Consider the following 18,893-nt stretch of genomic DNA (forward strand, 5'->3'; position numbering starts at 1 on the left):
TTTTCCCCGCGCAGCTCAGAGTTCCCCAAAGGTTTTGATGCAACGCTGGAAGGCGGCAAGAACACAGAGACACTCTGCAGCTTCGGATTACGGCGCCCGGTTAATTAAACTCCCTCCCTTTGCTTTGCAACTGGGAATAGGCTAGGAGCCAGGCAAGCAAACTGGCTGAAAAGAAGTCTCTTCTGCAGGCTGGGAGAAGAACTTTGCACTGCCAACGAATCACGGTTATGCCAGTATTTGTGCTGCAAAGCTCACGTCTTATTTCTGGTCCCCAACTCTCGCGTTTTTAATGATGCACACGAAAGTATTTTTCAGGGTTGTGGCTTCTCCTGTACCTCATGTTACGTTTGCTTCATGTTACGTTTTTTCAGGTTGCGTCCTGCGGCAACCCGGAAGTACCAGAAAGGGTTACTTCCGGGTTTTGCTGCTCGCGCATGCGCACAAGGCCAAATCACGCTGCGCACCTGTGCAGATATGGTGCTTCACGTTGTGCTCTTTTCATGTTGTGGACGGGCCTCTGGAACAGATCCCGTTTGCAACCAGAAGTACCACTGTATTTTGTTAATGTGCTCTATGATCTAGTTTCAAACAATCTTGAGCCGTGTTGCGAGATGCCAGGGTGTTGAACAGGGAGGGTGCAACTCCTTACATAAATAGAGTCAATGTTCTGCGAGCGTCCCTTGGCAGGAGCGATGTTCTCCGCGCGAGAGCTGCTCAAGGCTAGTGTGCATCGCCTGTCGACATGCTTCAAGGGCCTGCCGTCTCCACTGCAGTTAGCCTTGGTTTAAGATTTGCAGGACGAAGCTGTGTAAGCTTTGCACATAGCAGCTTGGGGTTTTCAAAAGCATCGCTGTCTTTGACCCCTTTTTTTCAGTGTGCCTTCATTCCTTGCGGCTCTCTGGTGGTGGTCTGGTTCAGGCGCATGCCTGGGAGCCCTTTGCCAAAGGGACGCGCTGCTAAATATATCCTTGCAGGGGCTTTCAATAAAGGGGGAAATAAATCTGTTGGGAGTGTTGTAAACAGAGGCAGAAATGTGGTTCCTTCCAGATGTTCATTGACTGCAAATCCCAACATCCCTGGCCCTGCTAGCTGGCACTGAGGGGATTTGTTATGAATACAGAATCAAAGAAAACTGCCTGATGCTGAGACAGAGAACTATTGCACACACTGTCAGGAATTGAATCTGGAACCTGTACGCAAAGCAGATGCTCAGAGAACCTAAGAAGGCATTGTGGCTAGTAGCCCCGGATAGCCCTCTCCTCCACAAATGTGTCCAATCCTCTTTTAAGGCCATCTAAGTTGGTGGCATAGGGACACAGGTGGCACTGTGGTCTAAACCATGAGTCTCTTGGGTTTGCCAATCGGAAGGTTGGCGGTTCGAATCCCCGCGACGGGGTGAGCTCCCGTTGCTTGGTCCCTGCTCCTGCCAGCCTAGCAGTTCGAAAGCACATCAAAGTGCAAGTAAATAGGTACCGCTGTGGCGGGAAGGTAAACGGCGTTTCCGTGCGCTGCTCTGGTTCGCCAGAAGTGGCTTAGTCATGCTGGCCACATGACCAGGAAGCTGTACGCCGGCTCCCTTGGCCAATAAAGTGAGATGAGCGCCGCAACCCCAGAGTCGTTCGCGACTGGGCCTAACGGTCAGGGGTCCCTTTACCTTTAAGTTGGTGGCTGGTCAGAACTAGTCCTCCCAAGACTAATTAGGTAGAATAATTATTTTAAATTTGTTGATAGCTGCCCTGAGCCTGGTTTTTGAACCGGGAAGGGAGGGGTATAAATAATAAAAAAATATTAGTAGTAGTAGTAGTAAGCTGGCAGGTCCTATTGGCCAATCCAGAGGTCCAGATTTCCTCTGCACTGGGGATTTCCTCTGCCCACCCGCCTTGCAAATAATTATTCTCCCTAATTAGTCTTGGGAGGACTAGTTCGCTCTATGCAGATACTGAACAGCAAAGCTCCTTTCCATTTTGCCGTTCAGCTCTGCCTTTTAGGCCCACTGAGGTTTCCCCTCTTTTCACCCGGCGCGATCTCCTAAAAGCATTAAATTGGATAAAAATAGTCAGCGGGGGGAAGAGGAGGGGAATCTCCATCTTGTGCAGCCCAGATACAATCCTGAGAAAGACGCTGAGGATTTCGGTTCCCCGGCTAGAGGCAGGATCCAGAAGAAGCTCGCCAGGAAATGTCAGCCTTCGGATCGAAAGCTGTCAAGAAAGATCACGTCCACCTATTAAAAGCGGATATCTAAAATTTCTCAGAGGAGGAAACCATGGTAAGTGTTGTTTCCTTGGGAACAGGAGGATGGTTGTATTTGGAAACAATTTCATTTTGTTGAAAGGCACCACCTGCCTTAAGAGATCTCCTGAGCTCCAGCGAAGGCATAGCTGGAAATGACCCCAATGAAACTTCTGTTGAAGTTTTCTCCACTGAGGTGATATGATAGTCATCTTCTGATATCTCAAGGGCTGTCACATGGAAAATGGAGCAAGCTTCTTTTCTGCTGTTCCAGAGCAGGTAAAGGTAAAGGGACCCCTGACCAATAGGTCCAGTCGTGTCTGACTCTGGGGTTGCGGCGCTCATCTCGCTTTATTGCTTTACTGGCTGAGGGAGCCGGCGTACGGCTTCCGGGTCATGTGGCCAGCATGACTAAGCCGCTTCTGGCGAACCAGAGCAGCGCACGGAAATGCCGTTTACCTTCCTGCCGGAGCAGTACCTATTTATCTACTTGCACTTTGATGTGCTTTCAAACTGCTAGGTTGGCAGGAGCAGGGACTGAGCAACGGGAGCTCACCCCGTCGCGGGGATTCGAACCGCTGACCTTCTGATTGGCAAGTCCTAGGCTCTGTGGTTTAACCCGCAGCGCCACCCACGTCCCTACGTTCCAGAGCAGAGAACCCAATACACTAGTAATAATAATAATAATAATAATAATAATAATAATAATAATAATACAGTGGTACCTCGGGTTAAGTACTTAATTAATTCCGGAGGTCTGTACTTAACGTGAAACTGTTCTTAACCTGAAGCACCACTTTAGCTAATGGGGCCTCCTGCTGCTGCCGCACAATGGTATGTACCATTTTTAACATGCAGAGAATAATATGTGCTAAGAAATCAGAGAGGGGAGCTGAGAGAAGTCTTTAGCGGGTGAGAGAGGGAGGGAAGGGGGGAATAAAAAAGGGGAGGAAATGTAATTGGTTATTTTGATGGATAATTTGTTTTGTTAAAATCGTTTAATAAAAATATATTTATTTATTTTTTTAAAAGGAAGGCAATCCCAACTAAACTTCAGGAACAACTTACTGACAGTAAGAGCCATTCGACAGCGGAACAAATGAGAAATATACCAGGCCTAGAGGATAAGAGACAGAATAATTTTATTCCAAGAGACTCTGTCCAGAAAACCCTTCTCAAGATGGCGGCTAGCCATGGATCAAAGTGTTCCATCTCCCATTCTTCATCAGATTGGTTCCTGGATCAACAAGGCACATGGGATGACGGGAACTGTCCTCTCCTTGCCACAATCTCCAGCTATGGACACCATCCCACATAACCGGAAGGCTATGCAGTTGGCACAGACTGGCAAACCCAACAACTCCAAGCGCCGGTTCTAGGTTCCCTCATCCTTTCGGATAAACGGAAGGAGTTCGTTCGTGAGGGTGTGGCGCCGGTCACGCCAGCGGAAATGTGTCGGCGCCTGGCTGGCTCCTTGCTCATAGTCAAAGCAAGGGCTCAGCTCAAAGGCCAGGGCCGATTTCACCAGCCCAACGCCACCAGCTTTCTCTGGCCCCGGGTGGTAGAGGCGCCCATTCTCGGGCAGCATCAGCAGCTTCTCGGGCTGGAAGGGCACGGCCAGCTTGTCCGCTCCGCCGCAGTAAGACAACAGCTCCTCGCCCGATGCTCCCTGCAGGAGGTGGGTGAAGACAATCGGCCGGTCGTCGCATCGGACAAAGTTCTGCTCGCGGCCGCAAGGCGAGAGGTAGGGGAAGGCGGCTTCGTAGCGCCCGCTCTGGTTCAGCTTGAGCTGCTTGAAGAAGAAGACCAGGAACTGCTTGTCTGCAGGAGAGAAAGCAAGAGTTGATGTGTTTCCCATCTCCTACCATCACATGCGGGTGGCGCTGTGGGTTAAACCACAGAGCCTAGGACTTGCCGATAAGAAGGTCGGCGGTTCGAATCCCTGCAACACCCCGTTGCTCGGTTCCTGCTCCTGCCAACCTAGCAGTTCGAAAGCACATCAAAGTGCAAGTAGATAAATAGGTACCACTCTGGCGGGAAGGTAAATGGCGTTTCCGTGCACTGCTCTGGTTCGCCAGAAGCGGCTTAGTCATGGTGGCCACATGACCTGGAAGCTGTACGCCGGCTCCCTTGGCTAGTAAAGCGAGATGAGCGCCCTTCTATTTTTGTATACTTCCACTTTATATTATTACACACACACACTTGTTTCTAAGGTCTTTGATCAGATCCTCGATACTAATCTTACATAATGTATCTGCTTCTATGCTTAATAAAGATAAGGCTTCCAGCCTGCCTTGTCGCAGAGTTGCTCTGTTGGGATTTTTAATATACTTCAGCTGAGAAAATGAACGCTCAGTTGAGCAATTTGTGATCATTCGTGTTAAAAATGTGGCAGTAGAAAATTTCTGCGGTGCCTGCCCTTCCCTTGACGCCCAGAGCACGTGCTTAATTGTTCATCTAGCCCCAGAGGAGGTCGATCCACCACCCGAAGCAAATGGCTTCCCTTTGCCTAATGTATGGGCTGGCCCTGGCCGCGGTCAAACATCCCTTGAAATAGACAAAATGAAGTATTCTCTGTTGTGCTCCCAGCTCTGATTTCCTTGAGGAAGAGAGCATCAGGCAAGGCCAGCCTGCAGCTCAGAAGAAGGCAATCTGAACCATGCTCTATTTGGCTCCTTCGAACTGATCGGCCAAGCAGCAAACAGCCCTAGACGGAACACAACTAACACAACCATTTTGCAGGATCCCTTCATTTACAAACCCATCTGTTCTCTGATTACGCTTTGTGTGTTTTGCCTTTAGGGATCTGAGAGACTGAAGGCACCCCCCCTTCTTAAAGAGATGTCTTAGCATGTCAAGGAAATAAACAACTATCTGACTTTTAGAAGGCAGGGAAGTTTTTAGGGAAGTTTTTAATGTGTGATGTTTTATGGTGGCTTGATAATTTGCTGGAAGCCGCCCAGAGTGGCTGGGCAACTCAATCAGATGGGTGGCACATAAATGATAAATCATCCTCATTATCTTGTGTGTGGTTTGTCTTTGGAAGACAGAGTTGCACTCATTTAAGGAGTTTGGGAACTTGGAAAAACTATGCCGGAAAGGTCTAGGCCAGCCTCTCGCAACCGTGTGCCATTCAGATGTTTTGGGCTAGAATCCTACCAGCCCCTGCGCTGCCTGGGGCTGTTGGGCATTGCAGTGCAAATCATCGGAAGGGCACCAGGTTGGCTGAGGCTAGCAGACGTGATTCGTGCCCTACAGCCAGGCAGGTGCTGTGATGACCTGGGACTCGGACTCGGAACCAGAGGGGTCTCAGTCTGCACCGGATCCTTTGCCTCAGGCATCATCCGGACCAAGCCTGGGGCCTGATCCTGAAGAGCCCCAGTCTGCACAGGTTCCCCTGCAACAACACCAGCTGGGCCGAGTCAGGGGCCTGAGCCTGCCCTGGCTCCAGATTCGGGGATTCCCTCGTTGCCTTCAGCTGGGCCATCACTTACAGCTGCTCCACTACCGGTTGGGTCAGGGGAGGCTGAGGCGGCCTCTGGGTCTAGTCACCCACCGACGTCTCCCGAGCTGCAGAGACTGAGGTCTGAGAGAAGGAGAGACCTGAGTACTCGCAGGAGGAGTGCTCACCTTTGGGCGAAACAGGGAGGTGAGTTGCTGGGGGATCAGGACCGGTTGCTACCCCGACAAAAATAAAAGGCTGTCGAACTTTGCCCCAGGTTGCGGGAGCAACATTGCTGTATGCCAGATCCTGTACCTGTCCTTGCCTGGTTTCCTGCCTCGTGTCCTGCCTTGACCCTGTCGGACTGACTCCTTCGGATTCTGGACCGGACCTGGACCGTGTTTCTCGGGTTATCCCCGGGGCCAGCACAGGTGCATGTGTGGAGCGACCCTCAAGCATCAGCTCTTGCCCAAGGAACGCAAGCAGAACGCGACTTAATCAAAACAAGCACGTAAGCCAAACACCTTGGCCATCGGCTTCGTTTATTTTGAGCTCAGAAGGCCGTTTCTTCGCTGTGCGCTTCCTTGGCAAGCCATTTGGATGTTCTGCTTCTCTTTGGCATTCAGCCCAAACAACTGCGACCCGGAGGCAGCGGACCCAGCGGCATTTACAAGCGCGAGCCGCAGAACACAGGCAGGTGGGAAGAGTCGTAAATCTGAGTTATTAATAGCGCAGGTGCAGCCGCGTAATTGGCGGAAGGAAATTAAGATGCAAACAGGCACACGCCGTGCGTGTTTTGTTTGTTTTGCTGGGAGCTACTGGAAGCGGTGGGGAAAAGGAAGGATGCGGCTCGCACAAGCCCGATCCCAAGCTCATCACGTTATGTGTCGGTGCAAAATCCCACGTGGATTTGGCAGGGATGTTTCGCAAGCGGGAAAGGAGATTCCTGCCCCCGGATCTTCAAATCGGAGGGCTCTTAAACCCAGGCGACTGTGTGCTAGCTGGAAGCACAGCCCTGAATCCCACTTAGCTATGATTTTTAATGATACGAGGAAGGGGAGGATTGAGACTTACAGCAGTGGCTGGAGGAGAGAGCACATAGGAATGGCAAATCTGAACTGGGGGCTCTTGAAAACCGTTTTAGCTCCACTCCTCCCTCCACTGGGCCTCTGCTGTCCTGGGACATGTCACTTTTGAAGAGGAACGATGTGCGGCAGGAGGGAACCGAGTGCTGCTGACGATGCTCCTGCGGAAGTGGAGACATGGCGCAGTGACAGCATCCCTCTGCAGTGCAGATCGTCTTGGGGGGGGGGTGCTCTGCCTCTGACCTGCATCCGACCCCCAGGCAGGAGGCAAACTGCAGGAGTTGGGGGCACATCAGCGGGCAGGCACTTTCATTCTCTTTCTCCCCCCCTTTTAAAAAAATGAACTCTAGACTGCTCACGGTTACAACTGGTGCATTGGAAGATGAAACCGGGGGTGGGGTGGGGGGTGGGAATGGACAGCCCACCCAAAGTCAAGAGGAAGGCAGGGGGGGGGACTACTGCAATTCCTGGTTCAGTTTTAAATGTAGGTTTGTATATACCTCCAGCATCTTAAAAAGCAGAAAGCAGAGACATCACCTTGCCAACAAAGGTCCGTACAGTGCTACCTCAGGTTACATACGCTTCAGGTTACAGACGCTTCAGGTTACAGACTCCGCTAACCCAGAATTAGTACCTCAGGTTAAGAACTTTGCTTCAGGATGAGAACAGAAATTGTGCTCCAGTGGCGTGGTGACAGCAGGAGGCCCCATTAGCTAAAGTGGTGCTTCAGGTTAAGAACAGTTTCAGGTTAAGAACAGGCCTCCGGAACAAATTAAGTACTTAACCCGAGGTACCACTGTATAGTTAAAGCTATGGTTTTCCCAGTAGTGATGTATGGAAGTGAGAGTTGGACCATAAAGAAGGCTGATCGCTGAAGAATTGATGCTTTTGGATTCTGGTGCTGGAGGAGACTCTTGAGAGTCCCATGGACTGCCAGAAGATCAAACCTCTCCATTCTGAAGGGAATCAGCCCTGAGTGCTCACTGGAAGGACAGATCCTGAAGCTGAGGCTCCAAGACTTTGGCCACCTCAGGGGAAGAGAAGACTCCCTGGAAATGTTGGGAAAGATGGAGAGCACAAGGAGAAGGGGACGACAGAGGACGAGATGGTTGGACAGTGTTCTCGAAGCTATGAACCTGAGTTTGACCAAACTGTGGGACGAAGTGGAAGACAGGAGGGCCTGGTGTGCTCTGGTCCTGGAGGTCACGAAGTGTCAGACACGACTAAACAACTAAACAACAATATACCACCACTTTCTCACACATTTCTACCAATCCTTCCAAGCTTCTGATATAAATTGAACCCTGAGGTTCTCTCAAGGAAGGTCGATCCTGGCATAATAAAAAAAAAATTCTTCCAGTAGCACCTTGGAGACCAACTAAGTTTACTGGTATGAGCTTTTGTGTGCATGCACACTTCTTCAGACTTCATGCATGCACACGAAAGCTCATACCAGTAACAAAGTTAGCTGGTCTCTAAGGTGCTACTGGAAGGAATTTTTTTATTTTGTTTCGACTACGGCAGACCAACACGGCTACCTACCTGTAAGATCCTGGCATAAGTTTATGCCCCCCAGAAGATACTTCCTGGCACCCAAGTCACCCACATTAGGAAATGACTGGCCATTTCTCAAAGCAAAAACACGTTCCTTGCCAGCCCATTGGTTTCTATGTTGTTTCTTTTTTGTAAAGGAAGAAGATTTGAGTGTATTCTCAATTTAGGATGGGGTGGAAGGTTTGGAGGCTACGAAGGACTTGCTCACAAATTTATTGACAGCTGCACAAATTATGATAGCTAGGAAGTGGAAGGGGCAGGCAGAATATAAAATAGAAGAATGGTATAAAGGGGTGTGCGATACAGCTGTTAATGATAAGTTAACATGTGCCATTAAGGTAAGACGGGGAATACGCAGAAGAAATGATTTTGAGGAGATATGGAAGGTGTTTGTAGAATTTGTACTGCTAAAATGGAAAGGGGTCAAACCATCACAAGAGGTGTTGAAATTTTGGGAAGTTGGATAGCTACAATGGAATGGTCTTGGTGGTGGGGTACAGATTTTTATTCTTATTTATTTATGATTATTACTTTGTCAAAATAGAAAATACACTGGTACCTCGGGTTACATACACTTCAGGTTACATACGCTTCAGGTTACAGACTCTGCTAACCCAGAAATAGTTCTTCAAGAACTTTGCTTCAGGATGAGAACAGAAATCATGCTCTGGTGGTGCAGCGGCAGCAGGAGGCCCCATCAGCTAAAGTGGTGATTCATGTTAAGAACAGTTTCAGGTTAAGAACGGACCTCCAGAACGAATTAAGTACTTAACCCGAGGTACCACTGTAAAAAGGTTTGAGTGGAAGTATTAATTTTAAAAAACAAATTCTATCATACGCATATCCAATTAGGTCTTCCATCTGATAAGGTTCTTTTCCTCTGTGACTGATGTAGGGTGTGACTAACCAAGGGAAGGAAGGAAAAGAACACAGAAAGCTGCCTCATACCAAACGTTACACCGGCATACCTAGCCCAACTAGATCTACAACTGATCCAGAATGCGGCAGCTAGACTGGTGACTGGGAGTGGCCATCAAGACCACATAACACCGGTCTTGAAAGACCTACATTGGTTCCCAGTACATTTCCAAGGTCAGTTCAAAGTGTTGGTGCTGACCTTGAAAGCCCTAAACGGCCTCGGTCCAGTATACCTGAAGGAGCGTCTCCACCCCCATCTTTCTGCCCGGACACTGAGGTCCAGCTCCGAGGGCCTTCTGGCGGTTCTCTCCCTGCGAGAAGTGAGGTTACAGGGAACCAGGCAAAGGGCCTTCTCAGTGCTGGCGCCCGCGCTGTGGAACGCCCTCCTACCAGATGTCAAAGAGAAGAACAACTATCAGACTTTTAGAAGACATCTGAAGGCAGCCCTGTTTAGGGAAGCTTTTAATGTTTAATAGGTTATTGTATTTTAGTGTTTTGTTGGAAGCTGCCCAGAGTGGCTGGGGAAACCCAGCCAGATGGGCGGGTTATAAATAATAAAGTATTATTATTATTATTATTATTATTATTATTATTATTATTATTATCACCCAGTGCTGTCAACACTGACTGGCAGCAGCCCTCCCAGCTCTACCTGAAGATGACGGGGTTTGAACCCGGGACTTTTTGCATGCAATGCGGATACTCAACTACTGAGCTACAACTGCATGGTAACACATGGCACTGGTGGGATTGCACCAGGCTGCTGACTGATGCGCTCAACCAATGCACAATGCATCTTAGCCTCAGGGAGAAGAATGTGCGGGGGAAATGGGTGGGGCAGAGGCAGTTGCAAGCCTGGATCCTATTTGCCAGCTGATGGGGGGAAACATCACTGGACCTTATTGTCCCCAAAGGCCTCTTTTAGCTGGAGATTTGCTACAGCAAACGTTGACTACCGTGAACGATTATGGGAGGGTTCCGGATTAGCAAAAGCCGGCATGAGGAAATGGGGAGGTCAAGGCATATTGTGAGGTTTGGCGGAGGAACATCTGGTGCTCAGCTCTGAGGACAGGGAAAAGAATGGGGCTGGCAGGACAGCATCCTGCAACCAGCGTGCTCTCCCTCAAACCCCACCCTAGATGTGGAGCAATCTCACCAGCCTCATTTGCCCCCAGGGGTGGAGCACCACTTCACTGCCTCGGCCTCGCAAGGCCTGGTGGCGCGCCGGCCTGGGCTTTTAATACCGATTAAAGATTACGCCACCAGGTCTTAACACAGGAACACTGGAGGGGATGAGTGCCGCTCCGGAGAAGATAAAAAGTCTCCAAGCGGGGATTTTCAGGATCATGCAATGGCTTAGCATAGGATCCTCTAATTCTCACCAGGAGATCTCACTTACACAACCGTTGACTATTCGTGGGGGGGGGGGGACACCATCTGCTCAGGAGCACCTGCCAGAGCTTGCATAACCTGCGTGAAAAAGTTTTCCCCCCCCCCAGGAACAAAAGTCACAGGCCAAAGTGTTCTTCAACTCACACAACCGCTCCCTCCTTGCAATTTGCTGTCAAACGGAAGCTGAACCTCAGGCCAGCCCACGACACCCTTCAAGCAATGCGTAGTTAAAACCAAATTAAAGGTAAAGGTAAAGGGACCCCTGACTGTTAGGTCCAGTCGTGACCGACTCTGGGGTTGCGGCGCTCATCTCGCTTTACTGGCCGAGGGAGCCGGCGTACAGCTTCTGGGTCATGTGGCGACCCAGAGCAGCACACGGAAAAGCTGTTTACCTTCCCGCCAGAGTGGTACCTATTTATCTACTTGCACTTTGAGGTGCTTTCAAACTGCTAGGTTGGAAGGAGGTGGGACCGAGCAACGGGAGCTCACTCCATTGCGGGGATTCGAACCGCCGACCTTCTGATCGGCAAGCCCTAGGCTCAGTGCTTTAACCCACGGCGCCACCTTTAAAAGGTGCTTAGACGCAGTCCTGGAGGAACTGACAGCTCCTCAGCCTCGTTGGCACTCAAAGAAGATATGCTTACGGGCTGGGAGGTCACGGGAAGTGTGGGGGGACTGGAAAGAACCTGCTGGCAGTCTAGATTCTGCCAGGCACTGTCAGTCGGTGTGCTAGAACAACATGAATGTGCTAGAACAACGTTAACAACCAATGAAGGCTGCTCTGTTTGGATGAACGGGGCACTGCCCCACCCATCTCAGCCTCACAGCTGCCTGCCTTCTTAAAATCAAAGAACTGTAGAGCTGGAAGGGACTGAGGGTCATCTAGTCCAGCCCCTGATGCCAGAACCACAGAATCCCATCCAACCTCTGTTTAAAAAACACTAACGAAGGCAAGCCCCCCACCTTCAAGGGAATGCATTCTTTCTTACAACCAGTCCGGGGGCGGGGGGTGTCCTGCGTGTCAGTTTCCTCCACCTCCTCCTCAATCTCAGTGTTGCCCCCTATAATACTCAGGAGGGAGGAGGAGGATTGGGTCAAAACTAGAGGCAGTTGGCTCTGCCTGTCTCTGGTTCCACCTCCCGTGGGGCTCCCTGTCTTCTGCCTCACCAGTCCCTAATCAGCACCAATGTCTTGGCAACACGATGACCATGTAGGTACGCAACAGGCAATCTTTATAGAATTTCTTCAAACCATAACAAAATGAAATCTTTAGTCTCAAAACATCTGAAAATCTTTAAATGAATATGATGTCCAACACTGAACAGTGACTACATTATTACATGAGCACTGTTCCACAGCATTTGATATTTTCATTTACATGAAATCAGAAGCATGTCAAGTGCAAGTAGATAAATAGGTACCGCTCCGACGGGAAGGTAAACGGCGTTTCCGTGCGCTGCTCTGGTTTGCCAGAAGCGGCTTAGTCATGCTGGCCACATGACCCGGAAGCTCTATGCCGGCTCCCTCGGCCAATAAAGCGAGATGAGCGCCGCAACCACAGAGTCGGCCACGACTGGACCAAATGGTCAGGGGTCCCTTTACCTTTACCTTTATGAAGCAATTCTATATCCTCCCACCACGCTGGCGAAGAATTCTACGAAACAGTAGTCAATATCTGGAATCACTGTTCAGCGTTGGACATCATATTTGCTGAATACACAAAGCTTCACAGCTTGTCTTTCATCGTACAAAGTCTGGTACCTCGCTTCACTTAAAGATTTTCAGAGACTTTGAGACTAAAGATTTCATTTTGTACTTGTTATGCTTTGAAGGAATTCTATAAAGATTGTCTATTGCGTATGTACATGGTCATCGTGTTGCCTAGACAGTGCTGACGTTCTCTATGCAACACAGGGGCTTGTTTGGTCACCTAATCGGCACCAGGCAGCCACCACTGTCAATGATGACTTGGAAGAGTCAAGCCCGCCGTGTGCAATTTGTTTCTGCTCCCGTGACGGTGACCACTGACCCTGCTCAGCTGACTCAAGGAGGGATGGGTGCCTTCATCATCATCATCATCATCATCATCATCATCATCATCATCATCAATTTTATTTATACCCCGCCCTCCCCAGCCAAGACCAGGCTCAGGGCGGTTAACACCAAGTATAAAAACAATTAATTAAAATATAACTTAAAAACAAGATTAAAATACAACATTAAAATGCAGCCTCATTTCAGTAGAAACTCAAATCAAAAACTTTTTGGGGATGACAGTATCATATGTTCACCAAGGCCAACTATCCAGACTGGTCCTACGTGGGCCAGAAAAAAGCCAGGGAAGTCCCCAAATAGGAGTTCCATCACAGAAGGAGAAAGGAAAAAAGAAAGTGGGGAAGGGGATCAAGTTGATTCCAAGCCAAAGGCCAGGCAGAAGAACTCTGTCTTACAGGCCCTGCGGAAAGAAATCAGATCCTGCAGGGCCCTGGTCTCATGAGGCAGAGCATTCCACCAGGCCGGGGACAGTGTTGAAAAGGCCCTGGCTCTGGCTGAGGCTAGTCTGACTTTCTTAGGGCCTGGGACCTCTAGGATGTTGCTATTTATGGACCTTAAGGTCCTCTGCGGGGCATACATGTAGGAGCTGTGCAGACCGGGACGGAGCAGGTGGACATTACCTTTGAAACACGTGATGAAGTTCTTGACTTTGGCATCGTCCAGGAAAAGCTGCACAGGGTTGCCGGAGGAGGGATTGGGAGAAAGAGAAGAAAGAAACAGGATGATGAGCAGACAGTCTGGTAAAACACAACTATTCAAGGCAGGCAGGGTGGGGAGGGCTGTATGGGTGTAGCTGAAGGACCAGAGAGCTCCACCGCTCAAGGTGGAACCAAAGACTCTCAGCCTGGGTCACACAGCCAAGTTGATGATACATGCTGAGTCCAGCAACCTTCTCAGTTGGCTTCACCTTGGACCTCACTTGCAACCTGAGCCATGTCTTGCCATCACTGAGCTGTCCAAAACCGGACTGAAGAAGGTTGCAGCAGATGTGGGCTTCTTCTCAAACAGTCAGCGTGGCAAGATCTGTACAGATCCACGCAATGCATCCTGCACAACTTAGTGGCTGGAACTGGTTCTGAGACTACAGCCCTCAGCACATTTAGTAGGAAAGTATTGCCACCTAACTCAAAACACATTTGGGGTGGGATTGTTATGGGCAGGGCTTTATTTCAGCCGGAACTCTCAGATGGGTGACATCGCCAAGACAGTGGTAACTTGCTTGTCGAACGGCTTGGCTCCCGAACAAATCGGCTCCCGAATGCCGCAAACCTGGAAGTAAGTGTTCCAGTTAGCAACGTTTTTTGGAAGCCGAACGTCCAACGCGGCTTCCGATTGAGTGCAGGAAGCTTCTGCAGCCAATCAGAAGCTGTGTGTGATGGCCTGGGAATCGGACTCAGAGGCTGAACCTGAGGAATCCCAGCCTACACAGAAGTCCCCGCCTCCAGAACCAGCTGAGCCGGGGCTGGGGCTTGAGCCTGAAGGGTCCTCACCTGTGCTGGATCCTCAGGTGATGGAGGACCCATTGCCTGCAGGTGCTCCACTCTCAGCCCCGTCAGGGGAAGGTGAGGCTGCCTCTGGGTCCAGTAACCCTCCAGCCTCTCCTGAGCTGCAGAGGCTCAGGGCAGAGAGGCGGAGGGAACTAAGTTCCCGCAGGAGGAGTGCTCACCTCCAGGCCAGGAGAGGCGAGTCACCTGAGGATCGGGGCCGCCCTATGCCTCGGGGCAGATAAAAGCCAGCCAGCCCAGTCCCAAGTTGTGGGAGCAACATTGTTGGTAACCTGTTCCTGCCGGCACTCTGTCCTGCTCTTCTGCCAGAGTTCCTGACCTCACCCGACTCCCTGCCTTGGACCCAGCTTCAGCTTTGATGGACTGCCTCCATACTGCACCCTCAACCTCGGCCCAGACTCGGACCTCGCCTCACAGTTAGCCCCCAGGACCAGAACACTGTGCTTTGGTATCCGAACAGTTCTGGGAGTCAGACGGAATGGATTAAGGTCAACAACCAAGGTACCACTGTGTAAGAGAACCAGGGAGGTGTTCATGGCGAGATCTGGCACCTCTTTTTCTAGGAAAATAGCACTAGTTATGAGCCACACACCGGTACCTTCAAGAGACCCAGGCCCACACAGCTCACGGTTTGCCCAGCACCACCTTTCTCTTCTCCCTCTGCTTCATTGTCAACTTGTAATTTAATAATAATTATAATTTATACCCCGCTCATCTGGCTGGGTTTCCTGAGCCACTCTGGGCGGCTTCCAGCAGAACACTAAAATACAATAACCTATTAAAAATTAAAAGCTTCCCTGAACAGGGCTGCCTTCAGATGTCTTCTAAAAGTTTGGTAGTTATTTTTCTCTTTGACATCTGGTGGGAGGGTGTTCCACAGGGCGGGTGCCACTACCAAGAAGGCCCTCTGCCTGGTTCCCTGTAACTTGGCTTCTCGCAGTGAGGGAACCACCAGAAGGCCCTTAGCGCTGGACTGCAATGTCCGGGCTGAACGATGGGGGTGGAGACGCACCTTCAGGTATACTGGACCGAGGCCGTTTAGGGCTTTCAAGGTCAGCACCAACAGTTTCAATTGTGCTTGGAAACGTTCTGGGAGCCAATGTAGGTCTTTCAGGACCGGTGTTACGTGGACTCAGCGGCCGTTCCCAGTCACCAGTCTAGCTGCCGCATTCTGGATTAACTGTAGTTTCCGGGTTACCTTCAAAGGTAGCCCCACGTAGACAGCATTGCAGTAGTCCAAGCGGGAGATAATTAGAGCATGCACCACCCTGGCGAGACAGGATAGGGCAGGATAGGGTCTCATCCTGCGTACCAGATGGAGCTGATAAACAGCTCAACAAACCCCAATTAAGACAAACCATGGCTTAGCATTAGGAGAGAACTGGGTCACTGGATGCCTCAAAGAAACAAAGGGCTTCAAAATAGCTCAGCCAACAGTACTTCTGCCCCTTAACTTGGCTTCCACCATATTATCTAACGCATGGTAATATTGGGCTCTGGATAGACTGAGCAAAGGGCAAGGGTCAACCAGCTTCCTAAAGGGCTATTCACTGACTGGTGAATGCCAACAATGGAGCTGTTTGCAACTCAGAGCTCCCACATTCTTGAGGACTGCTAATTTCCAGATCAGTCCAGAGCACCAGGGCGGCCACGAACTCCTCTTTTAACACTAATTACAACTCCTAATCTCCCCCATAATGATTCATTCAGCACTAATTCGATACACCATTAATGCAGTGGAGGCGACTACGTGAATCGGCAGTTAACGCTAATGGATTAAAAAGAGGCCCAAACAGCCCCAAGGCTTGGCGCAATGCCAAGCGGCACTTTTCAGGCACACCATGCATCTGCCACTCAACCGGCAGAGATCTGTGCTAGAGGTGGCTATTAACATTGGGCTGCCGTGAAAAGGAGAGCCCCGCACTACAGCTGGGCGATATCTGGCTTTCAACATTGCGGTATTTCATCAGCCAAACATCAAGATACATCACGATGCCTGAAATAAGGACGGAGCTATGCAGATGTGAACAGCAGGGCTGGGCGATATCTGGTTTGCAACACTGTGATAATTCCATCAGCTAAGCGTAATGATATACTGAATAATAATAATAATAATAATAATAATAATAATAATAATAATAATAATTTATTTATTTATACCCCGCCCATCTGGCTGGGCTTCCCCAGCCACTTTGGGCGGCTTCCAACAAAATATTAAAATACAGTAATGCATCAAACATTAAAAGCTTCCCTAAACAGGGCTGCCTTCAGATGTCTTCTAAAAGTCTGGTAGTTGTTTATTTCCTTGTCATCTGAATGGAGGGCATTCCACAGGGCGGGTGCCACCACCAAGAAGGCCCTCTGCCTGGTTCCCTGTAACTTGACTTCTCGCAGGGAGGGAACCACCAGAAGGCCCTCGGAGCTGGACCTCAGTGTCCAGGCAGAACGATGGGGGTGGAGACGCTGCTTCAGGTATACTGGACTGAGGCCGTTTAGGGCCTTAAAGATCAGCACCAACACTATGAATTGGGCTCAGAAACGTCACAAGGTCTGAAATAAGGATGGAGCTATATGGCGACATATTGCCAGGTCAAATGTTTTGAAAGGGCTATCACAATATGGACTTCAAACCAGTTTTGGATGATATATCAATATATCGCCCAGCCCTACCCCTCACCATGGAAGGGATTGCTTCCATTGGGTCCTAAGGAGCTAAAGCAACAAGGAAGCATAAATTAATATTAGTCCTTGGCAAAGAATAGACTGTGTGATTAAACTACTTACCCATGAGAACAGGAAAAGCCTAGCCTTGCCAGCCCAAGCCATTTTGGTATCAGAAGCAGAGTCCAAAGGCCCTCTCCTCACTAAGGCAAACATTTTAAAGCACCTTTTTTCACACCATTCAGACACAAATGGCTGCCTTCCTCCATCCCTGCACGCTCCCCAGGTTCATAGGAAGAAGGTTACAGGACCAGCTCTGCAACTCTGGATGTTCTCTGCCTCTTCTGCAAGCATAGATACAGGAAGTCAGCCTGAGCATGAGGAGGTGGAATTTGGCCAACGAGGCACAAAACACGACAAAGCCCTAGTTTGCAAGCTTCAAGGCAGTCTTCGCCATCCTGGGGCTCGCCAAATGTTTTGGACTCCAACTCTCATTAGAGTCAGGAGTGTTGGTGTTGACCTTTAAAGCCCTAAATAGCCTTGGCGCAGTATACCTGGAGGAGCGTCTCCATCCTCATCGTTCTGCCCGGACGCTGAGGTCCAGCGCCGAGGGCCTTCTGGCGGTTCCCTCATTGCAAGAAGCAAAGCTACAGGGAGCCAGGGAGAGGGCTTTCTCTGTAGTGGCGCCAGTCCTGTGGAATGCCCTCCCACCAGATGTCAAAGAGAACAACAACTACCTGACATTTAGAAGACATCTGAAGGCAGCCCTGTTTAGGGAAGCTTTTAATGACTGATGTTTTAATGTATTTTTAATCTTTTGTTGGAAGCTGCCCAGAGTGGCTGGGGAAACCCAGCCAGATGGGTGGGGTAGAAATACAGTCATACCTTGGGTTAAATATGCTTCAGGTTGAGCATTTTCAGGTTGCATTCTGCGGTGACCCGGAAGTAACGGAACGGGTTACTTCTGGGTTTCGCCGCTCGCAGCTGTGCAGAGGCTCAAAATGACGTCACGCGCATGCGCAAGAGTGGCGAATCGCGACCCGTGCACACCGCAGACGTGGGTTGCGTTCTGTTCAGGATGGGAACGGAGCTCCGGAACGGATCCCATTCGCGTCCAGAGGTATCACTGTAATAAGTTATTATTATTATTATTATTATTATTAAATGTTGTTGTTTAGTCGTGCCTGACTCTTCGTGACCGACTTCGTTATTATTAAATAAGTGCAAATAAATAAATAAATAAATAAATAAAGTGGTACCTCGGGTTAAGTACTTAATTCGTTCCGGAGGTCCGTACCTAACCTGAAACTCTTCTTAACCTGAAGCACCACTTTAGCGAATGGGGCCTGCTGCTGCTGTGCCGCCGGATGTCTGTTCTCATCCTGAAGCAAAGTTCTTAACCTGAAGCAATATTTCTGGGTTAGCGGAGTCTGTAACCTGAAGCGTATGCAACCTGAAGCGTATGTAACCCGAGGTACCACTGTACACAAATACATACATACAGCGATTCCTGGGAGACCTCTCTTCCTATACAATTCAAAGTGTTGGTGTTGACCTTTAAAGCCCTAAACGGCCTTGGTCCGGTATACCTTAATTATTAATTATTATTATTAGTTTATTATTAGTAGTATTATTATACCCCCCCCATTGCCACACTTTTACATATATACGAAATAACGGGCCCCGACCGTCCTGTCGGGCTTGCTAGGCCGTGATAAGCCACAGCACCCTTCTAGGGGGCAGCCCCATGACCCTCCTCTCCCTGCCACCCCCCCCGCCCCCCATACCTGTCCCTGGTGGTCGATGTAATAGAAGTACTCTCGGGTGCGGGGCGTGGGGCTCTGGCCCTGCTGGTAGGCCGGCCGGTCGGGGCCGCGGCGGATCCCCGGCCTCAGCAGAAAACGAAGCCCGCCACGCAGCAGCCGCATCCCGGTTTCGGTACCAGACGACAACGACGAGAGGACCCGGGCCGCGACCGAGGCCTAGTCTAACCGGAAGTGCAATGGGGGACCGGTCCGGCGACGGACCTGCCTCCCCCACGCTCCGGAGGCG

At 50.0% G+C, this 18,893-nt stretch overlaps 1 protein-coding gene across 1 annotated transcript; it reads right to left on the reverse strand.

Moving 5' to 3' along the window:
- Positions 1-3,354: 3,354 nt before the first annotated feature.
- On the reverse strand, positions 3,355-18,846 carry LOC310713191 (UPF0598 protein C8orf82). The gene is made up of 3 exons (XM_083517061.1): positions 18,629-18,846; positions 13,296-13,344; positions 3,355-4,050 (listed from the first exon to the last, which is right to left on the reverse strand). The coding sequence occupies exons 1-3, from the start codon at positions 18,767-18,769 to the stop codon at positions 3,605-3,607; spliced, it is 636 nt and encodes a 211-aa protein (XP_083373187.1). The 5' UTR covers positions 18,770-18,846; the 3' UTR covers positions 3,355-3,604.
- Positions 18,847-18,893: the final 47 nt, after the last annotated feature.

This window comes from Podarcis liolepis (genome assembly GCF_965112155.1).
Source record: "Podarcis liolepis genome assembly, chromosome: 8".
Taxonomy (NCBI): Eukaryota; Metazoa; Chordata; class Lepidosauria; order Squamata; family Lacertidae; genus Podarcis; species Podarcis liolepis.

What these genes read in the sequence shown, in the direction of transcription:
- LOC310713191 (XM_083517061.1), bottom strand. Translation starts at nt 18,769, where the DNA reads ATGCGGCTGCTGCGTGGCGGGCTTCGTTTTCTGCTGAGGCCGGGGATC. An exon ending in ACATCGACCACCAGGGACAG is followed by an intron (nt 13,345 to 18,628) that starts GTATGGGGGGCG and finishes AACCCTGTGCAG; the next exon opens with CTTTTCCTGGACGATGCCAA. An exon ending in CTTCATCACGTGTTTCAAAG is followed by an intron (nt 4,051 to 13,295) that starts GTAATGTCCACC and finishes TCTCTCCTGCAG; the next exon opens with ACAAGCAGTTCCTGGTCTTC.